The 21,987-nt window shown below is 32.1% G+C and overlaps 2 protein-coding genes across 2 annotated transcripts in view; one reads left to right on the top strand and one right to left on the bottom strand.

Moving 5' to 3' along the window:
- The window catches only part of LOC110993446 (orexin/Hypocretin receptor type 1), a 50,072-nt gene extending 39,334 nt beyond the window's left edge, over nt 1–10,738 (top strand). The window contains exons 4-8 of the mRNA XM_045632735.1: nt 880–1,021; nt 2,912–3,024; nt 5,592–5,691; nt 9,230–9,342; nt 10,248–10,738. Of these exons, the coding sequence (XP_045488691.1) occupies nt 880–1,021; nt 2,912–3,024; nt 5,592–5,691; nt 9,230–9,342; nt 10,248–10,429 (650 nt within the window). The 3' untranslated portion in view covers nt 10,430–10,738. The remainder of the gene's footprint in view (nt 1–879; nt 1,022–2,911; nt 3,025–5,591; nt 5,692–9,229; nt 9,343–10,247) is intronic.
- Nucleotides 10,739–15,373: 4,635 nt separating this feature from the next.
- On the bottom strand, nt 15,374–19,943 carry LOC111000415 (trypsin-like). Its single transcript, XM_045632667.1, has 5 exons — nt 19,828–19,943; nt 18,923–19,132; nt 17,750–18,008; nt 16,662–16,841; nt 15,374–15,603 (listed from the first exon to the last, which is right to left on the bottom strand). The coding sequence occupies exons 2-5, from the start codon at nt 19,114–19,116 to the stop codon at nt 15,397–15,399; spliced, it is 840 nt and encodes a 279-aa protein (XP_045488623.1). The 5' UTR covers nt 19,117–19,132; nt 19,828–19,943; the 3' UTR covers nt 15,374–15,396.
- Nucleotides 19,944–21,987: the final 2,044 nt, after the last annotated feature.

Here is a 21,987-nt window from a genome sequence, read left to right as displayed (position 1 = left end):
TAAACTGCCTTTTTGGATTTGGATCTGTGTGCTTCCTGCCCCATTTCTTCTGTTCTATAATTTTGAAATATATATGAGAAGGAGATGGCCAGAGGGTTTGCGAGTGCATTGCCGACCAGCTATTGTGTGGGGTATGCAAATAGGGGTTTATTGCAGTGTTTGTTAATTAGGCAGAGATTAATATAATTCCTGGATACATTCTCGAATTTATATATGACTTTTATTAATTGAGCTGGTTTTTTTAATGAAATCGGTATGTATGCATACATTAACTTGGCTATATAAAACATAATATTATGTATTTGTTGACAGTAATGACCTTTCTTTGCACTACGAAACTATTATGAGAAATAGAATTCTTTAAACATTATATACGAGATAATAATTATTTATCTCGTATATAATGTTTTATGAACTCGATTTCTCATTACAAAAATGTATTTTATTTACACGAGAAACTTAATATGTAAGTATATATAAGCGAGGCGTCGCCATTAGCCGTCCCAATAAATTTAGATATAAGCTACTAAAACTTACGCTATTTTGTAATATATATATTTTTATTGCAATTGAATATTAAACTTTAAGAAAACTGAACTATTTTTGGTGTCTCAAGAATTACAATCAATATTAATTTCTACACTGTATAACTGCTTTTTCTTCTAAGTACGCATTTAACATTCGCTGAAAGAAAAGATCATGAAAAAACCGCTTTATACCTAAAAGTCGATATGAGTCAGGCACAAGATATTGATCACCTACAGAAATCTGAGGCCCAGACCTAGATAGGGAGTAGCACCACTGTTTTTTGTCTATGCTTAAATGCATCTAGATGCTTATTAAGTCTTGCTGATATATTTCTTATAACGAATTCAACAGATGCGCCAGAGTTGGTGGTGCTTACTACTGTGAAGCTGGTTCCTCTGCGCTTCGACCTGGAGTATTTAGTTCAATGCACGGCAACTTGGTCGTACACCAGCGACCTAGTTTGGCACATCACAAAAGTTGTTTTCATATATACGTAAGTATATTTATATATTTACAATTTTTTATTACAGCTTGTATGGCATCTAGGGGAAGTCCGGGAGAGTTTACAAATCGGTATTTTAATTTTTACAATTAAAATTAAAATTTAAATTACAATTGTATCTTAAGCTACATTATTTAGCTATACTTTCTTCTTAGAAAGTTTAATACGTCATTATTAGTTTATGAGTATACTTTACCCAACATTATTTCACAAGACGGGACTTACAGTTGGTGGTGAGGAACGCCAGTGTTGTCCAAGAACTCGGTTCCTTTGCATCTATACTCTGATTTTTAATTCCGTAGAATTCTAACATTTCATAAGTGTTGCTACAAAAAAAATTCTCCATCGAAAAAGGGACAAATTTGAAGGGCAAAAAAATGAAACACTACGTATTTTTAAGTTTTACCTACAAAAACGTAAATCTAGATATTTACTAACTCACCTAAACATAAATAAGAAATATTTCAATATTACGAACAATATATCGAATTAAATTAAATAACTTAATTTTATTCTTTAGCTGGCATCACTGCCTACTAATTAAAAAAATTAAATTAAAAATAATAATAATTTAATTTAGAGTATAGGGGATATGTGTGATGGCGAAGGCCAACATTGTATGCGATAGCCAGGGCCAAAACCATTCTGTAACACCGACCAATTTCAAATAAAATATAAATTTATTGACCAAGTGACGTTTTTTGACGTGATAACATCTAATTAATCGATGAACGTCCGCTGCAGGCACGAAAACGCATGACTTATTGTCCTGTTGCGCTCTCGCGCCCTCTACAGGTCTCCGGTCTACAGGATGAGCTACCATCACCAAACCGATCAACCTTCTTCGAACGTATATTTGTATGAACGGCCCTTTTTCATACAAAGTTTGTGTAACGAAATAATATTCCATAGTTCTGAATTAGTGTTTAGTTTAATATGCCGCTGTGCCAACAAAGATACGAGATTGTATCCTCTAACTAGAACCGAGAAACTGATTGTATTGTGACAAGCTTTGCTTTCCTAGCGAAATGCATTATACAATTCAAACTCAAGTTGTAAGTGCTTTATAACTTAGAGGTGGTAAGGTAAACTTTGCCGAGAGCGGAAACGAAAATGTTTACCGTAAGTTTTGCTCACTAGAGCATCTACTTTTATGATAGTCCGGATCTTAGTGACAGAAGCGACAGAAAGGCTACTTACGCTTACAAGAAGATGCAATTTTAAGACTTTGGACTTGCTCTTAATTCATTTAATAAATTAAATTTTAATTAAAATCACTGCGCTCAGTACTTTACTTGCGATTCTTACAAAAATAGTATTTTTTGTGTATCCCGTATCAGTTTAGTTTATTTTTTTTGTTCCTGCTAAGTTTTTTTCTTCTTATTGTATATGTAATATGTTTGCAATTCCTGCCTACCTAATATGCTTTAATACTTTTTTTTCCTTTACTCACAGTGGTTGCCTGGAAAAATTCGCTTAAAAGCGATAAGGCAGCCAGGCCCTCCTTATCATTTAATTATGTTAAAAAAAAATTAAATGATAAGGAGGGCCTTGGGCCTTAATGCAACGAAGTGTTAATAAAAAAATAAAAAATATATATATTCCCGAAACAAGTTACCAAAGATTTTAAGTGACATTGCAGTGACTATATCATAATTTAAAGTTTAAATTTAAAACATCACACGGTCTGCGAATAAGTTTCGCAATATTGCGAGGAAATGCTGCCAGCATTAAAGGTACCACAGGTATTAAAGGTGCCACAGGAGCGAACTCATTAAATGATTTAAGATTTATATTTATCAATTTTATTGTAGGTCAAGAATTTTGTAAATGATTAATAATTTATATTATGACCTTAAAAATTTTATTTTTTATTAACAGCATTCCCCTACTCCTGATGACAGTTGCATATCATCAGATAGTTAGGGTGCTTTGGAGCTCAGAGAAAATTCCTGGACAGGCTGAAACCATGAAGTTAGCTTCTGCTGAACAATGTAAGTACAAAATAAAGTTTTCTTTACCTATACGTACACACATATGACAAATAATTAATTGTAACTAATTGTTGAGACCTTCACATCGTATCGAGGCGACTTTGACAGCAATAACTTAATGGTATAAAATGTTACTAGTGTATGCGTTGGAGGACAATGAAAAAAAACAGTGGCGAGTTAAGTTTGGTGGCGATTGTTTGGATGTTCTAATAAATTTCACTATTTATTCAACTTGTCAACTGGCTTTAATTGTTAAGTTTATAATTAACTAGCTGAACTGGCAAAATGTCGTTTTGCCATGTATATCATTTATGGTTATTGTGCCTCACTCGACATAGATAAGTATAGTGTGTCGCGGACTTTTTTGTAGATATTTATAAGATCTACAATTACTTAGAATAAGTAACTTTTTTTGGTTGATTTTTTACACCTTGTGTCCGAAAAACCCTAATATCTTACGGAACCCTATTTTTGTTCAAAATTAAATATAGCCTATATTACTCGTGGTTAATGTAGGTTTCGAATGGTGAAAGAATTTTTAAAATCGGTCCAGTAGTTTATGAGCCTATTCATTACAATCAAACAAACAAAGTTTTCCTCTTTATAATATTAGTGTAGATGTAGTATTGTGATAATAAGATATGTGTAAATATAGTATTGTGACTCTAACAAACCACACCCACGGTACGACCACGTGGGTGACTGATTCCTTGTTAAAACCGCCTCTGCACAAGGGACTGTTCGTCGCGCCTACGACAAAGAGATTATTAAGGAGACAGTTGTCCGTAAATGTACCTTCATTATTTTGAGATTAGTTCTATTAGTTTGCCTAAGCTCACTTAAACAGACTACATAGCCAGGTGAATGCTGAGGGAATCCAACTTTTTGACACAACTGGTATGGGACGCCTAAAAAGAACTAAACCTTTTGAGTTAATAAACCAAGTGTGATGAATACAAGTGCCATTGCGGTATCTCGCACACATGAAGATAGTGTCAAATCATTACAGAATACAAAGACTGTTATTAAACATTAAGTGCCTAAGTTTAAGTAAGCTATTCATTAGTATTGTAAATAATTACGTCAACAAAATATAACTGGCCATAATTATTGTACATACTAGATTGTAATGCATGTAAAGTCGCACTCTTTTTTGTATATTGAAAAAAAAAGTTATCTTGAAGCGTAGAACTCACTTTGTTACCAAAATAATAGATCGCAGAGCATTGCAAACATATGTTATAGAACATATAACCAAGAACGTGGAACTTTATCTCACTTCAATATAAACTTAGTTTATACTTCAGCGGCGGAGTTATTTTAACTACACCTTTATCTTCAGATTCTATCTACACTATATATAAATGTAGTTTTGACTTTGGTATAAGAAAATATATTATAAATGTATAAGATATTTTTCAGTTTATTCAAACAATTTAAATATTTATAATCGAATTCCCACATAACTGTTTATGGTTATTTACAAATTAGGTAAATGTTACTTCTTTGCATTTTGTTTTAAAATTAATGTTATTTTTTTAAGTTTAGTGTTAAAAACTAAAATCGTGTGAATGCGTGAGTGTATGATATCTGTGAATGGGTGTGTCTCTGTATTTGAGAATGTGGCTGTGATTTTTTATGAGCATGTACTGTGGGTTAGTTTTTGCTACCTGAAAACCTTTCAACATAAGCTTGAAAATAGAATCCCTTAAAAGACATAATCATTAATTAAAATTCATAAATGTGTAAATTAATGTAAGACGATCTTTGTATTAATTATATTATACTCCTTTCTTTTTGTCACTGACACTTTGATATAAGTCTCCCCATAGATATAAGTAGATCATATTATTATACGATTGTTTATGGAATTGCAACACATGTAACAAATAAGCAAAAAGTTTCCTAACTCATAATTTCCCTTGGGGTAGTTTCTCGTGATTATGGTATACGCTCGATTTCCTTACATAATGAGAACTATTCTGTGTATAATTTGTGGAATTAGTACTGTTACGTCAGTATACAACATATATATGTCGTGGCCCAATGGCACAATTTATGATTATTACAATCGTCAAAATTGTAGTTACAAAAAATAAACTAAGAGAATAAAAATTTGTTTGACATTCTTTAGCTCACCGATATCCAGATTGAGCATTCTAATAAACTCACCTCATTCATTAAAATCGATTTTTGTTATTTTATTTAAAAAAATATTTTTTAGACAACTTATTTTTGTTTTTATTTTTTAGTTAAGAACTTATATATAACTCTGTGGTTCATACAGAGAAAATTCACAAAAAAACCTAAAACGTTTTATTCCAGAAAACCGAACAGTCTCTGGGGTATAGGTAAATGTTCCAGGTTGGTATGTACTAAGAAGGTAGGTTAGGCAAGAAGAAACGAAGTTCACGTTACTTAGGTTACTTAGAAATAAATAATTTTTAGGCTATAATTACTCCAAATAAAATATATAATATATCTTTAAAAAAAATTCACTCGTAAAATGTCAGCATAGGCTGCTCGTACAATTATGTCTAATTAATCTATATCTGTTAATTTCTCAGCTCAGCTTCGGTCCCGTCGCAAAGCTGCCAAGATGCTGGTAGCTGTTGTCATTATGTTTGCTGTCTGCTACTTCCCTGTTCATCTATTATCTGTTCTTAGGTGAGTATATTATACAGGTATATTTAATCACTGCGAATTAAAACAAAGTCCTAAAATTCTCTTTGCGATAAAATTATGAACTGTGAATGATCAAATACACACTAATTTACAGTTTATACATTGTAAAATGCTGTCTATCTCATTTTCTTCCCACGCTAAATCTTATGAATTTAATATCGGTCTCTTTTTTAATGTCGCTTTTTCGTTCCATCGACTTAACTTTAATTATTTTAGATTTCATCTTTATTAACGATTTATTGATTTTTTTTAAAGAAAAGTCTAATACTACCTTTAAATAGTAAAAAAAGAGTGTTGTGTATGTACACGTGTTAGAAGTTATACTTCTTTGGCGTATGGAAAAATAACTAAAATGCAGTAGTGATTAACGATAAATATTAAAATTAATCAAAAATATTTTATTTAAATAAGTAAGTTATAAGTAAATACTATCACCGCCGTATATGGAATTGATTTAAAACTATAAAACACGTGTTCTAAATATAAAAATACTAGAATATACAACTTGAACATAGTTATCGATTTCCATGCCACCTAGACCTAACTTAATAATATGTAAATTAGACTTTAAAATTAAACTTATTCGTCTCATTATCTTGAAACCAAAATTTATGAAGGTTTCACTTCTACAACGTGTGAATTGAATTGTTTTAAATGTAACATACCCTTAAGCCTCCTGTCTGTCTGTGGGTGGTTCATGCTTAATATAAACGGCTTATCATCTACTTTATATTCCATAAAAATATTGGTTTGAGTTTATTAATGTAATTTTTTGCTGACCGTATTATATATAGCCAGTGTAAGCACTGCTCAGCAAGTCAATTAAGTGATCATGTCAACACGGGTCACTCAAGGCTAATCAATCATTCGGTTGACGATACATCAAACATTGTCGATCACTCGATAATTTATTCAGTCGGTCTTAAGACAATATTTGAAGCTCTCAATGATACAACCATGCTGATATTTCACCTGCATATCAAAACTGTGATATGGCTTCATTGGCGTTACCAGATCTAGCTAGATCAGCGCATTTTATTTTTGAAAATAAATATTCAGATTCAAATTCTGAGCAAATGACAGTTTATAACTATTAGGGCCTGTTTCTAACATTATTTTTGCGTTTCACGAATGTCAGATAGCGCTATTCGTAATGAAATGTCATGTATCTCATTTGGAACTTTTATCTTTCGAATAATTTATGTGTTGCATAGCTATTTGGTACTTTATCCGTTCATTGTGAAACAGAAAAACAGCGACATAAATGGCAATTTTAATGAGTCACTGGGTGGTAACGAAACGTTTTACTTTTGGGTACAACAGAAAAATGTTACAGCGTGTTACATGGGGGAGGGGGTCAAGACTCTCTAAGAACTGCGTGACGTAATACTTAATCGATCTATTATGGACATTCTGAACGACAATGTATACAGTAAATGAGTGTTTAAAAAACTAATCTAAAGGGAAATTTATAACTATACTAAAGAAGATTGTTGATATTTGCTTAACACTTCTAAATATTAACAACAAATATATGTAACCTAGCAACTCACTACTGATGTTTTTGGAACTCAATATGTCATATGGAGCATGGTGTAGTGGTTGCAGCTCCTTACAAACATTGTGTAAAAAAAACTTGGCGATTAAAAAGAGTGGCGGAGAGTTTATTACCAGTTCTTCTCTTCCGTTTTACGCCCTTGATTTGAGAACAGGCAGTAAATGTAAAATTAGATTCATTTAATATTAATTTTTTTTTAAGTTCATAAGTGTACATTATGTTACCTATATGAATAAATGAATTTTGACTTGACTTGACTTTGATTTATCTAACAGACCTTCAAATACAAATGGCGAGATTAAGTTGTTGAAAGACTTTTTGGAATTAATTTGTTAACATGAACAATATGCTTTAATATCCGAATTTGAAAACACTCGACAACAAGTAGCCAATTACTGTATCATAAAATACGAAAATGGGAAAACGTTTTTCATTTAAAATAGAATATTTTCTTTAGAGAGATAATTTGAAGCTGTACAAAACATGTCATTTTTTTATTACAAATTTATCAAAAATTAGTTATCTATTTCAGAAATACACACATTATAACAACCTATACCAATACGTTAATGTCGAGAAACATTTAAAAAAATATAATAAAGTATAAAAAAAATTAAACACATAATATACACAATATCGCTACTGTGAATTTACTCTGCGAACATACAAATATGTCGAGAGTGTCGGTAGAATTATATTTTTATAACTGCTACACTCATGCCTTCGAGGCTTGCGGCGGTGAATATTGTATAGCCTTCATTAATATAGAAATAATTTTATGAATTCCATAATTCAAACCTTCAGTCATGCAGTAACTTTGTAGTTTTTTTATACAGTTTTGTATTAAGGAATATGTATTTATACCAGATTTGTTTCCATATTGATAGTGTATGCCAAGATGACATCATAATTAACATGTACCAATATTATCTTTAGAAATAGAATCTCAAAAATAATGTACCGGTTTTAATTGAATCACATACTATGTTGGAACCTGATTTAACTAGGGACTTTTACTAGTTGATATGACTTTCAGTTTTCGAGAAATTTTGGGTCAGATAAACGCTTACAAAATTCGTGCCTACTTCAAGGCTTTATCTCAAATAACATCTTCATAATTGAAAATTATTAAACTTTAACAGTATCACATACAAAAACCTAAACCTTTTGAAGGATTTGGTTACAAAGAAAGTTTATAAGGATGGCTACGCCGTAGAGGCGACCTCCACAAATTATAAGTTATAACTGAAATTAAAACAAATTTTACAAACAAGTGGTTAATGCGTAGTAAATGAAAAAATAAGGTTATCTGTATAGTCGGTTTACTGTCGATAGTTGAACGTGACAACGTCATAAGAAAATACTGATGGTTGCATTTTTCAAAAGAAAAAGTTAATTTTATTTGTTTGATAGATATTTTGTATGCATATATATAGGAGCTAAATGGAAATCACAATTTAATCGATCAAGTTACATTTATTTGTACGCATAAATACAATTATGTCAAATTTTTAATGAACGAACGCTACCGAACGTGGAGGCCGATTGTGCCTCTTTGTCGCTTGTTCCGCGCTCTCGCTTGCACTCAAGCCTTAAATGGAACGCCTCAGAGCGAGGCAACGCCGTATGCGTCATGATTTTTCGTGCGTGCAGCCGGAACCATGGAATTAGAAGACGTTGTTACTTAAAAAAAATTGGATTTTGTTTGGGAATGCATTTAAGTTCTATATACAAATAACAAAAACATTACAGTCCCTACCCTGTTATGTAATTAACTTAAAAAGTAACACAAGGCTCTTTTTATACAGCAAATCCAATATATATTATGGACCCTGACACAGATATTTTTTACTGAAAAGGGTTTCCAAATCTTGCACTTTGAAAAGAAAATGTACTTAAATGAATAAAGACTTTTAATTATTATTATTATTATTATATTTACTGAACGCACTTTATTTTCAGATATCTACCAAACATAAAGCAAAACGACGTGCTAACGTGCTTGGCGCTTCTCTCACATGTTCTGTGCTATGCTAACTCCGCCATCAACCCGTTGATATATAATTTTATGAGTGGTGAGTTATTTAAAATACTAAGTTTCTGTTTCACAATGTATGGATAAAATACCAAATAGCTAGTAGATAATACAAATAATAAAAATGAAATTAATACAAATTTAAAAAGTTTGATCCAAGTGAGGCTGGCATTTTCTCGTACTGCGTAATACTTATGATTGGATCATTATCTACCACAATATCTCACGTTCAAGTGCATTGTTATAGTAAATAAACACATTTTTACTATTTATTCTGATATAAATTATTGTGTGTAAAAACTTTGTTTTTGTAAATACTGTTTTAGAATTACACATAAAAGTAAAAATAAACCGGCGGAGGCGGGCAACCTTTTTAGGTATCTGTTTCATGATATTTTTTTTAATTTAATAGGCAAGTAGGTTATCAGCCTATTGTGCACCGACACACACCGTCTACTTTTTGGATAATACGCACATTGAAAGCACATACGCACTTTTTTCATTGATGCCCTGCCGGGTTTCGAACCTCAGATATAACAGTCGCACGCTGAAGCAGCTAGACCGACACTGCTCAAAATTATACATATTTTCAGATATATAAGTACCTCTATGTTGTTTATATAATTTTATATAGTTTATATATTTTTAGTTTACGGACGATAGTTTAATATGACAATAACATAACAAAACATTTATGAAATGTTGCATACTTTTCATCATTTTTGATGGGTCAAAGAGGAAGTGAATCTACGGACGCATAGGCAAATTGAGTTAAAAAGAAAGACGCCAGGGTACAATGAGCGTAACGGGCCAATGAGCGTTACGAGACAATGAGTCATGCTTTTTCGTGCGTACAGCCAACGTTCATCGATTCATGAGATGTTTACACGTCAAAAAATACGATGTTTTTTATTTTTAATAATGTTATACACTGATTTATTTCAGGTAAATACAGACGGGAATTTAAACGTGCATTTTGCTGTTCGACCGTCCCCAGTTTCGAGACCCAAACAACGTCCTCGCGACTTACATCCAAACGGCAGGAAAGGTGTCCCCACATCTATCAACGGCATAGAATGTGTATATGCTACGGCAGAGACTCGTATAGAAATAATTATATGTATTAGCTATGTGTACCTGATACTTAAGATTTTTTTAAGATTCCATATTTCGTCTCTTTCTGGCAAATTGTGTTTACGCTGTGTTGAGATGAGTAATTATAACTTATCTTCTAAAAAAAGTTCCTATGATAATAAGACCAGGATTCTTCTGCAACATCTGGTTATATGTTGAAATTGAATTATTATTTGTTTGATTAATTAATAGCGTATTTTGTTCATCTATATTCTTCGTAACGGCGTATGCGGCGTAATTATGACAATATTCAGCAGCTAAATGAAAAAAAAAAATAGAATTTGTAAGACGGGAGAAATGAATATAAAATGAACTTTATTCGAGAATTACATTCAAGAAAAGAGCGTACCAATTCTTAAAAGGTCGCAAAGCACTCGCGAGCCCTCTGGCATTGAGAGTGTGGGGCGGCGGTATCACTTAACTTCAGGTGAGCCTCCTGCCCGTTTGCCCCCTGTTCTATAAAAAAAAAAAAAAACTTTACATTTCGATAAGTTCATGTCGTTTTAGTACACGACGTCCGAATGAGAGAAGGCCTCTTTAAGATTCTTCCACTTGTTTCAAATCCTCGCCACAATTTTCTTTCATTCATCATTCTTCAAATTCTAGGGAAATAGCGCCGAGTAATTCTCCCGTAGTTCTCTAGTAATTAATTAAAAGTAATTCTCTAAATCATATTCTATTGTCCTCACCACCTAAACCCGACTTGACGATGTTTATTATTCTCCTGGAACTTTCTATGAAATCTTCCTATATTGGAATTAAACTTTATTAAAGACGATAGTTAAATACATTTTATTATAGTTATTCAAAGACTCCATTTACATTCGCTCGAACGGTGATGAAAAACCACAAAGGCACAGGAGGCTGATCACCTACTTGCATATTAGAATGACAAATTATCATGACACACGTCTGAGGCCCAGACCTAAATAGATGGTTTCGCCTCTGATTTCCCCTTTTTATTTTGAGGTCGTTGGGTATCCTTTTTGTGGTGATTATTTTTAAAATCAGGTACACATTGCCATCTATTGAGATTAACCAATCTAGTCTAAATACTATGTATATATTGATGTATTTTAATAAAGATATTTGTAGAAATGTTATTTTTTATTCATAAGACTGTGCATGATCTTGTACCCCAATTGTTCAATAATCCGATGACAAATTTACAAATAATTTTTTTTTTAAATAACAATAATAAAAATAAAAATCGAATTTTACAAAATTTTTTTTGAAATACTGACCAAAATGAAATAAGTTTTAGAGTAGTTATATTATGTATATATTTACAAAAAATATACTGAAGGAAGTTCATACGTAAATTTATAGAGGGCGCTCTTAACAATGTTTATAATATGACGAGAAGAAATAATAATTTATGTAGATAAATAGGGTTTGTTTTAGAAAATACCTTAGCATTGTGAATCTGTTTCTGATCAGAAAAATATACTGAAGGAAGTTCATACGTAAATTTATAGAGGGCGCGTTTAACAATGTTTATATCACTAGAAGAAAAAATTTACGTAGATAAATAGGGGTTGTTTTAGAAACAACCTTACGACGTGAGTCTTATTCTAATAAGAAAAATATGATAGATTGTGCTTACAAATATATAGATGGCGCTTTTAACAATGTTTATATGACTAGAAAAAACAATCATTACAATGTTGGTCCAGTACCATTGGCATGCTACGCTCATCCCTCAGGGATGTCAGACATCGATGACATGTGTTAGACAGAAGATTGATGACATTGTCTATGAAATAAAAAATATCGAAGAAACAGATGCGATCTGACGCAAAGAACCAAGGGTTGTAGCGCCACTGGATTTTTATTATTATTATTAATATTTTTGTTAGCATGTAAAACTCTCGATGATTCTCATAATCAGAAAAAATAAGTCCACCAGGAAACTAAAAAGTTGTCTCACTGCCCATTCCTTTACATCAGTTAATAATCATACAACGTATTCCTGGATTGATCCCTTCTTTAGATATATTAATCTACAGCTGTATTATAATGTGGAAATGACATACGCTCTGAAGTCACAAGCTCTCTAAGGCTACAAGTCACATTGCCAAGCTAACTGGAATACTTTATAAATTATAGACTATTATAAGTCCATATAATATTAGAAGATTAATACTTTTAAGCTTTATAAACCTATATAGACCTGGCAATAAAGCATCATTGCAGAGGCTGGCGTTGAGTGAAATAAAGGGAGCTGCTAAGGCCCGACCAGGCTGGTTTTCTATGATGCATGCCCTCTGCCCCACTTGGGAAACATAGGCCTGTCACAGTTACATTCTGCAGATTCTATAAGTTGACTAATAAATTATTATTGGATATAAACAAAAAACAAACAAAAAAACAAAAATTTCCTTTTCTTTATAAAGTTCCTGGTCTTAAATATACATTTTAGTACATCCCATTTAAGTTCTATAACCTGTGTTAGAGATGCAGATATATATAGGATATAATTTTATTAAAATAGGATATAATTTAATGTAAGGTATCGCAATACAAATGATAACCAAATATACGTAAATTAATTCACGTGTGCTGTACCCAAATAGTTCCCATTAAACCTTACTAATCTATACGGCCATAAGTTGGGACATACTACTTAGTTGTAAGTCTGTACATTTTCTTCACTCAGATTTTCTTAGTTTTATAAGTGTGGCGATTACCTAAATGTTCAGAGCTGATGAATGCAATGTAACAGCCGAAGAGAGTGCCTACATCTGGATAGACTCTCGGGGCGTAACCCCACTCTTATAAAACTAAGCAGGCCTGAGTGAGAAAAATGTATAGCCTAACATCCTACACTAGGAAAGGAAATATAAAGAATAGGTAAAAGCATTGAAACTATGGCTCTATCAAAAAATACTTACAATCAAGTATAGAAGAATTCAAGGACATATCAGATAGAATAGCCTTTATTAATATAAATCAGCCAATGCACAGAAAAATGGTCGATTTTACAAATATGCCCACTGAAATTCATGGAGAACATGTCATATATAAGTTTTACAACCAATTAACAACAGTTATACAAAATACATTCAGGCACAACTTGGATAATAAAAGCTAATATCGGAAAACAATGTTTAGGTTTAAAGACTTTATTTCTCAAAAAAGACAAAAAACGTCACGTATATACTTATAGATAAAGTCGTTCCCAAAATCACAATGAAACGAAAGCCGTACATTCAATAAATTTAAAATAACCAAAGACATGAATAAAAATTAATCATAAGAAATTAAATGAAAAGTAACTTTGTCTAACATATTCACTTAGCTTCGATTTGAATGTATTGACAGAAGTAATATTGTTTATAATGTGGGTAGTTTATTATAGAGCTGTTCGCGTTCTAAAGATTAGTAAAATAATAATCCATACGGCTATTGTATATCTAAGAAACCACCTCTTGCATATTAAACGTATTAAAACGTCTCTAGCACGCTATAAAAATAAATGTTGCCAGTTCAGCAATATTTTCCCAAACTAATGGGTTAAAACGTCTGGGCTTAAGCAAATAGTCTCCTAGCAATAATGCTAAATGGCGAACAGTGAAGTGGAAAGGTTTAAAAAGGATTTTAATATCGTGGTTTTAAAGAAGCAAGGATGTCGGTGCATTGATTTAAATATTTTATTTGTATTCATTCGTGGATAGGTAAATAATAAACGTATATTATATAATGATGTAAGACTAATATTGCAGTTAAAAGTACAAACTTTAATTATGTAAATGAATGTTAACAAGAAAAAATATTGGAGCCGTGGAGTGGGAGCCATTTCTATATATGTATTTTCATTGATGTTTATACGGTCAGAATAACTTAATTTCTCATAGGAATAAAAAAAAAATTCGCTTACTGAGAAAAAAACATTACAAGAGACTAAATAATTATTACTAGAACGCACAGAAGGTACCTATACAAAAATTCAAAAACAAATACAATAACAAAAATGCAGGTAGACACAACAGACTCGAAACAAAAACATAGGTTTAGGATATTTTGATTTTATCGTATGATTTTTTTAATTAAGCTTTAATTTATAATGTAATAGCTGACCCAGCGAACTTCGTCCAACCTTGCAGTCTGATAATAATATAATGTTTTTTCCAAATACAGAAATGTTTTATTGCTTGCCGTTGCAAAAGAGAAAGAGAAGAATAGCAGTTTTACACATTAGGCCTCTTCTCTCTGGCAATATTTCCATACTGCATATTAAAGCACTTTCTGATGTACAACATTTTTTGATGAGGTAACACATGTCTTCGATCAAGATATGACAATGCCTGGTTATGTATCTTATCAATTACTTTAAGATCGGAATTTCTTGAACACTTTTCACAAATTCGGTGTAAAATGATGCATAGTTTTTTTCAACAGATGGCACCACATGCTGATTGCATTCGTAAAATTAATTAATTAATTAATTGTTATTCGATATTTTATTACTTATTCTGCTATTCAGAGCAGAGAAGGATCCACCAAAAAAGATAATGATACATATATGTCGCAGCGAACAAGCTTAATAAGTCGTTCATTTAACAGCCTAGACTCTTAACTAACCACCGCCGTTTAACTAGAGGCGACTTGACAAAAGAAAACCAGGATGACAAATAAAAAGGTGGGAAGATGATATAAGAAGAGCAGCTGGCTCTATGTGACTACGTAAAGCTAGACACCAAGAAGACTAGAAGCTCTTAGAGGAGGCCTACGTCAAAGACAAGTTGTAAAATATAAATTAACCGGCTAACATATGGATATAATCTTTCATAAAGAAGTTATCTAAATTAAAAGGCTTGCCTGAAAGAGATCGCTTGTTAGCGTTAAGGCCGCCCGTTGCATTCCTTGTAATTTTTTGCATTGTGTCATTTGTGTTTCTTTGCAACGAAGTGTGAATAAATAAATAAAATAAAAACTTATTTAAATATATATTATATAACTAAATGAAATTGTCATCATAATCAATTCCGTGCTTCTTAGTTACTTTATGGCCATGTATAGTAGCGTGTATCCACGAAGTGATATTCACATTGGAGACTAGAGTGACGAAGGTTGCGCCATTTTCCAGTTGACAGTCCTCGGATCTCCAAGACGATACGATGCCCCATAGGATTCCATTTAAAACCACTGGAGCCCCCGTGTCTCTCTGAAATCAAGTGAAAATACCACTTAGTACTTCGGCAAAGGGAATTCATTTGATCTAGTGTGCGGTTATGCCATCAAAAACATAACTTTTAAAGAAAACAAGACTCGCATCGCAGTTCTTCTATCGTCAAAAGTTTAATTTATTCATTTATTCAATATTTTCACATAATTATTATTTCTTAACAATTTCTACTAATGCGATTGAATGACACAATAATACATATGTTGCAGTAAAAAGGGGTATTCAGAGAGTTAATTGAATCACTACACAGTTAATTAAAGATCGATATTTGATCAAATCGCTAAAGTTCCGCCAGAATAGCTTAGTCTTGTTGCCGTTCGGTCACTTGAACGGCAACAAGACTAAGCTATTCTAACATAACCATTTAAGCACACTACACCACAATAAAACAAAACATGGAATTTCCAAGATCTCCTGGTTCTTCACGATCACACCGAAATAATCATAGCGAAGTCGACAACATGTTAACAATTTCACCAAAGACCACAATTTCAAACAAAAACTCTAAAAGTCGGTCGGTCAGATAAATAGTTAAACGTTTTAGACTCTGCTTTATTTGAATCAAAACATTGAATTCTTCTTGATTGAATAAAGATCTTTAATTAACTGTCTAGAGATTCAATAAACTCTCTAATTTACCTAATTTACTGCGAAACATACAATGCAATATATGTCATAGTCATAGTCATTCGTATGTCAGCCAGATAGGGTGGTTATGATATAACAGTATCAATTCTTCAAAGGTCGGCAATGTACAAGCGAGCCTGCTGATTGTAAAAGTGTTCTTAGTCAGTTTTTTTACTTGGGGAAATGCATTGCGCATACCCTTCCGCGGCGCGACTGCTTGGTGCGGAAGGGTTATGTAGAACCCACTAAAAAGCTATTGTGCATACCCACTAAAACCCCAAGGCGCCACCAACAATGGCCTTATGCGGGATGCGTTAACAGCAGAGCCTTATCCGCTTCTTAGTCAGTATCACTGAACTTCAGATGAGCTTCTCATGTTTATTATTAATCATTTTATTAAAACTCCTTACCTGACATGGATCTCCGTCAACCGGTGGGTCCAAACACATCACACCTCCCGTATTGTTCATTCCCTGGGCTTCCAGGTGATCACCACATTCCTCCTTATCCAAAGGATGGACGTGTGATATTGTTAGCATACGTCTTCTGAACAACTCCTCGGAATTCAGGCTTGTATGATTCTTTGAAACCTAGGTTCAGTGAAAAAATAATTTACAAGAGTCCAGTAATTTGGTAGACCTAACCAAAAAATTAACTACGTTTTAACGCCTGCTTCGGTTGATATGTGCATCGGCAGTTAAAACGCGCCTTGTTATTTAAAAAAAACGTATGTATACTCATGCACACGCTTAGAAGTTATGTGTAAGTGTGTGCATCAGTTTAAATACTTATTTGAAGGAACAAGATAAAAACCTTTAAAAAATTGTATTCGTCGTTCGTAGAAAAAACGACACTTTCAATAGAAAAAGATATTGAATACATTAAACGTTTTACTATAACGCTTATTTAAATATCACAAAAAAAACTAAAATTTTGACTATAACTAACTTCAGGGTGTCTGTTTTTGTGACGGTGTGTGTGCGCATCGTAAAAATTTACTCGCATTGTTTTTGGAAAAGAAGTATAACTTCAAAAATCTTTCATATTTTTTATGTGTTCTTTGATTATTCTTATTTTCTTTGTTATAGCAACATTACTATATAAATATAACTTCAAAAATCTTTCATATTTTTTATGTTTTATTTGATTATTGTTATTTTGTGTGTTTCTGTCTGTAAATAGTATAGTAATGTTGTAGCAACATTGCTATACAAAAAACTTAACATTGAACCGCTACCAATACACTTAAAACTTAAGTTTACCTAAATACTTAACAAGTAAACGACAATAAAATCCTAATTATTTATCCCCAATATGGGAATCGCCAAAAAAACAACTTGAGGTACTCGAAGGCAGCCGGGCAGCCGATAAATGCATAGCTTTTTTATAAATTTATATAATTATATGTATTTATTTAAGCAGTATTTTTTTTTCTTGAAATTAAATAAAAGCTTTTTCTGTGACATTAATTCAATCTACGACAATAAAAGAACCATACCTGAAGAGGTGCAGGCCAGGCTGTTACAATAAAATGAGTAGCAGTTATTTGTCGTGGTTTCTTTAACAGCTTGATTGGGTTCATGTTGGGAGTCAGCCGCAAAGGAGTGGCTAGCTTGATTAATGCTATGTCAAACTGAGGTTTTTTGTCATCGAAGTGTGGATGTATGTGAATGTATTTCACTGGAGAGAGAAAACCTCCTTTTTTGTAGTTGATGCTGCCCAAGCGCACGCGAAGAATACGAGAAAGATCTCTGATCCTGAAAAATAATATCTTCTAAACTGAACTTGACTTTTTGCTGTCTTCCAACGATACTAAACCGCACTTTACGCTAAGATTATAAAAAAAGTGTAGCACTCGGGGACTATTGCGGCAAAGCACTAAAGAAGTTTTTATCAACGTATGTATTTATAATTATTTAATTATAATTATAATATATCTTGCACCGGCTATCTATGAAGCGACAATGTTTCAATTGTTTTATTACGTTGTTTGTGCAATTTTTGATGGTTTGATGGTTGAAATGTTTTATTGTATATTATGTCACTGGTCTTAGTATGTATATAAGTTAATTATCTAAATATTTTGGACGTCCTGGTGGATAGAAAAACTGTGTCCAGTTTGTGTTTCCACCACACCAACTTCTTCTATTTAAGATTATGTATACAATACATAAATAAATATATTTTTTTCATTGATATTAATTCAATCTACCACTCTACCAAACTCAGACTAACACATACGCACACTATAAAGTCTGTCTCACTGTACCGCGTATCGGATGCACGGGCCGCGCTTACGCTACGTCACCGATCTCGTAATCGTCATTGTGTGTTAGGTTTTTTTCGTTACGGAATTTCTTGATTCGGTCGCCGTGCTTAATGCCCGCGATAAAATCTATGCAAAAGTTTAAAAAATACAAAGAATAAATAATGAAAATATAACCTTTTATGCCAACGATATTGTTCAGTTTTTAATATAAAAAAGTACATTTTTATATTAAAGTACGATATTTTAGTATTACGATATAGATGCGATAGTATTGCGAATGCAGAGAGACTGATGAAGGTAGTTCCGAAATTTACGTACTGTTACTGTTCTATTAGGCATTAACTGAATCCTATTTGAAATGTAAAAATCATTTGCCCTTTTAATAATGAAACGAGTTCTTACATATATAATGAATCAGCTCCAGTTAAAATCCAACTTTCATCTATCAAAGCGCCTGCGCTTATATATGAAGTCTTCTTCAAAATGGCCGCCATGTATGGAAACAATTCATTACTTGATACCATTTTATGTTCATCTGTTATTATTTTTCCAGCAACATGTTGCATAATCATAGTTATAAGTACGTGAAAAATCATTATGATTATGAAAAGGCTGTAAAATAATGTTCCGTTTATTCGATATTAGATAAATATTTCTTAAAGTATTAAGAGTGCGCATTAATGCCTAAACCCAATAATCTATCTCAATCCATTTTTAACCACCTGACATAGATATCTTAATCCAAATATTAAGGATGTAATAAAAATGATATAAAAGGATGCCAATAACCATGACAGATTATAATAGCCATCAGTCGATACAAGCTATACATGGTAGGTCAGATAGACCTTTGTATGAAAATGACAGTTCAACTGGGCCATTATCATATCTTAACGTTTTAATTAACACCAGTTTTTAACATGATTAAAAGTTATTTGACAAGTTTTAATCATAGACGATAGACATGTTTATTTTAATATTATTTGTACGGTTTTATTTACTTTACTTGGTTCATAATGATTATGAAACATAAGTGTAAAGAGCGAAAAGATTGCATTCTTTCCGTCTCCAAAAATGGTATGGTGGGAGAGTTTGGTTATTTGGATAACTAGCGGTCTGATATAAAAACAATCTGAGATTGTGGATTAATTATTGGGTTCGGGCGTTCAAGACTAAGTCTGGCATACATCTCAGCCATCTCTTAACGGTGATCCTGCAAGTAATAATTTTCTAATACGTTTTCCTTAGATATTATCCCAAAATGTTTTTTAAAAAAAACTTAACAATCGAACAAAAACACTACTTACTTTCCAAATCAAAACCAAAATTCTAAAAAGAAGTATTCACTAATATTATTGTTACATATTTTATTACACACCAAATGTATTAATTTATTTCTATGTCAAACAATTATATCATACAGTACAACAAAATTAACGTATCACTATGTTTAATTTGAAATAACTAAACAGAAAATTTCAAAATGTACAGAAGTTGTTTAGTATTGACCTCAGATTGTGTAGTGTTTTTAAAACAATAGTTATGGCTGTAAGGGTTGTCAAATTTATGTTTGAACGTTGTTAAATTCCTAGTAAGTGGTATATGAACATTGTTCTACGTGTTTCATTATGTTTTCTTCTATTTGCGAGTATTAGTTCCACTGGGAATCTACTCTATCGCATTGGCTTAGTACTAAAATATTTTATTTGTTTATTAAAACCGAAAAATAGCAATCAATACAGTATTTACAATTTCCATACATAGTAGTAATAAATATATTTTAAAACGAAGAAAAAAATACAACCAATTTAAAGATTGGTCTGTTTGGCAGTGTGCCTCTAACGCGCCTGTGTTCTTGAACCCCACGGCCCAAGTAACAAAAAAGGGAACGAAATCGGAGCTGTAGGTTAGTAGTAGTAGTAGGCTCTTATATATAAGCCGTTATCTATTCTAAAATACATGAAAATCATTAAAAATAAATTTGGCAAAAATTTTAAATATTACACATGCAATTTTAGATTTACTAGTATTTTTTGCTTAACAATGCATTATCAGATAGGCACTTAACAATGTTTTAATTAAACTTAGACTACTAACAAATATATCTATCTCTGAATAAGTAGTGTTTATTCTGTTGATTTCGCGAATTCGAATGAGAGCTGCCTAAACCTATGTTGATTTTGAACCTTAGGAACGAATAAGGAACGACAATCTTAATATTCTGTAAGAGTCTACTATTTTGTATTTGACTATTTAAAGATTTGTATAAGAACGTAACTGATTATGAAGGCTTTTTAGTATCCAGTTGAACTACATTTTATTATAAGTATTTGTTTCCTTATTGTATATTTTGAGTAGCAGCCCTATACACCTGGAATGTTTAATAACAGTATGGTAGAAAGCAACGAATTATCGTCGGCTTTATTTGCGGTTTAGTAACGGGTTGCTTGAAATGTTAACCTTTAGCCTATAGAATTCGAAAAATAGTTTGAGCCAGATTTGTTCATACTGACTATGTATAGGTGCATGACTTTTTTCTTTCTTAGCATATCTAAAAGAGCAGTGGCCTAGTGGTTTTAGCGTGCGACACTAATCCCTGAGGTCGTAGGTTCGATCCTCGGCTGTGCACCAATGAACTTTATTTCTATGTGCGCATTTAACATTCGCTCGATCCTTGAAAGAAAACATCCTGATACAAGATTGCCTTAGACCCAAAAAGATTAACAAATGATCATGAAACAGATACAGATCTGAGGCCAAAGTGGGAAAAAGGTTGTTACCACTTTTTTTTAATTAATAAATTCTATATATACCCAAATATATTAAACCAAAATATATTAACAAATTATTATTTTTTGCATTACGGAAAACAATAATATAATTGAAAGCATTCGAGATCTCGGTTCTCGACGTCCATCGTTCTACAACTGAGCGTTTTTTGCCGCGCACTATGTGGCCATTAAATTTGCAAATCAATTCAACTATGCCAGATGCACAGAGAAAATTGCAACGGCGGGCGATCTCAGCTGTAGATATACATTTATAAATTGTAGAAAGCCTTGGATGAGGCTTTTACCGTTGTCTATTTACATATATACACATCATTTTATTTTTATATATCTTAAATTATAAACGTATATAATATCTTGCTAATCGTGTTAGGCTCCGAGTAGATTGGACCTTAAAAATTTAAAGGATTCCTGAAACGTCAGTGTTAAGGAGTCTTTAATTTATGCATTTTAACGGATGTATACTAGTTAAGAAATGTTTAATTAGTTATTAAAATATAAACATAACCATCAAATATACAGTATCTAAAATTTTCTTAACCGACAGAGTAGTAATAAAATAATTAAAAACTAATAAAAAGAAAATTTAAAAATTTTGGTCCGTGTGGCAGTGTACCTTTAATATTGGCAGTGTTTAAGTTTAATCTCTTTCATTTCTAAAAATATCACTTACAGGAG

Source organism: Pieris rapae, chromosome 20 (genome assembly GCF_905147795.1).
Source record: "Pieris rapae chromosome 20, ilPieRapa1.1, whole genome shotgun sequence".
Taxonomy (NCBI): Eukaryota; Metazoa; Arthropoda; class Insecta; order Lepidoptera; family Pieridae; genus Pieris; species Pieris rapae.
The sequence above is the reverse complement of the archived record's forward strand: the minus strand, read 5'-3'. Positions and strand labels throughout refer to the sequence as shown.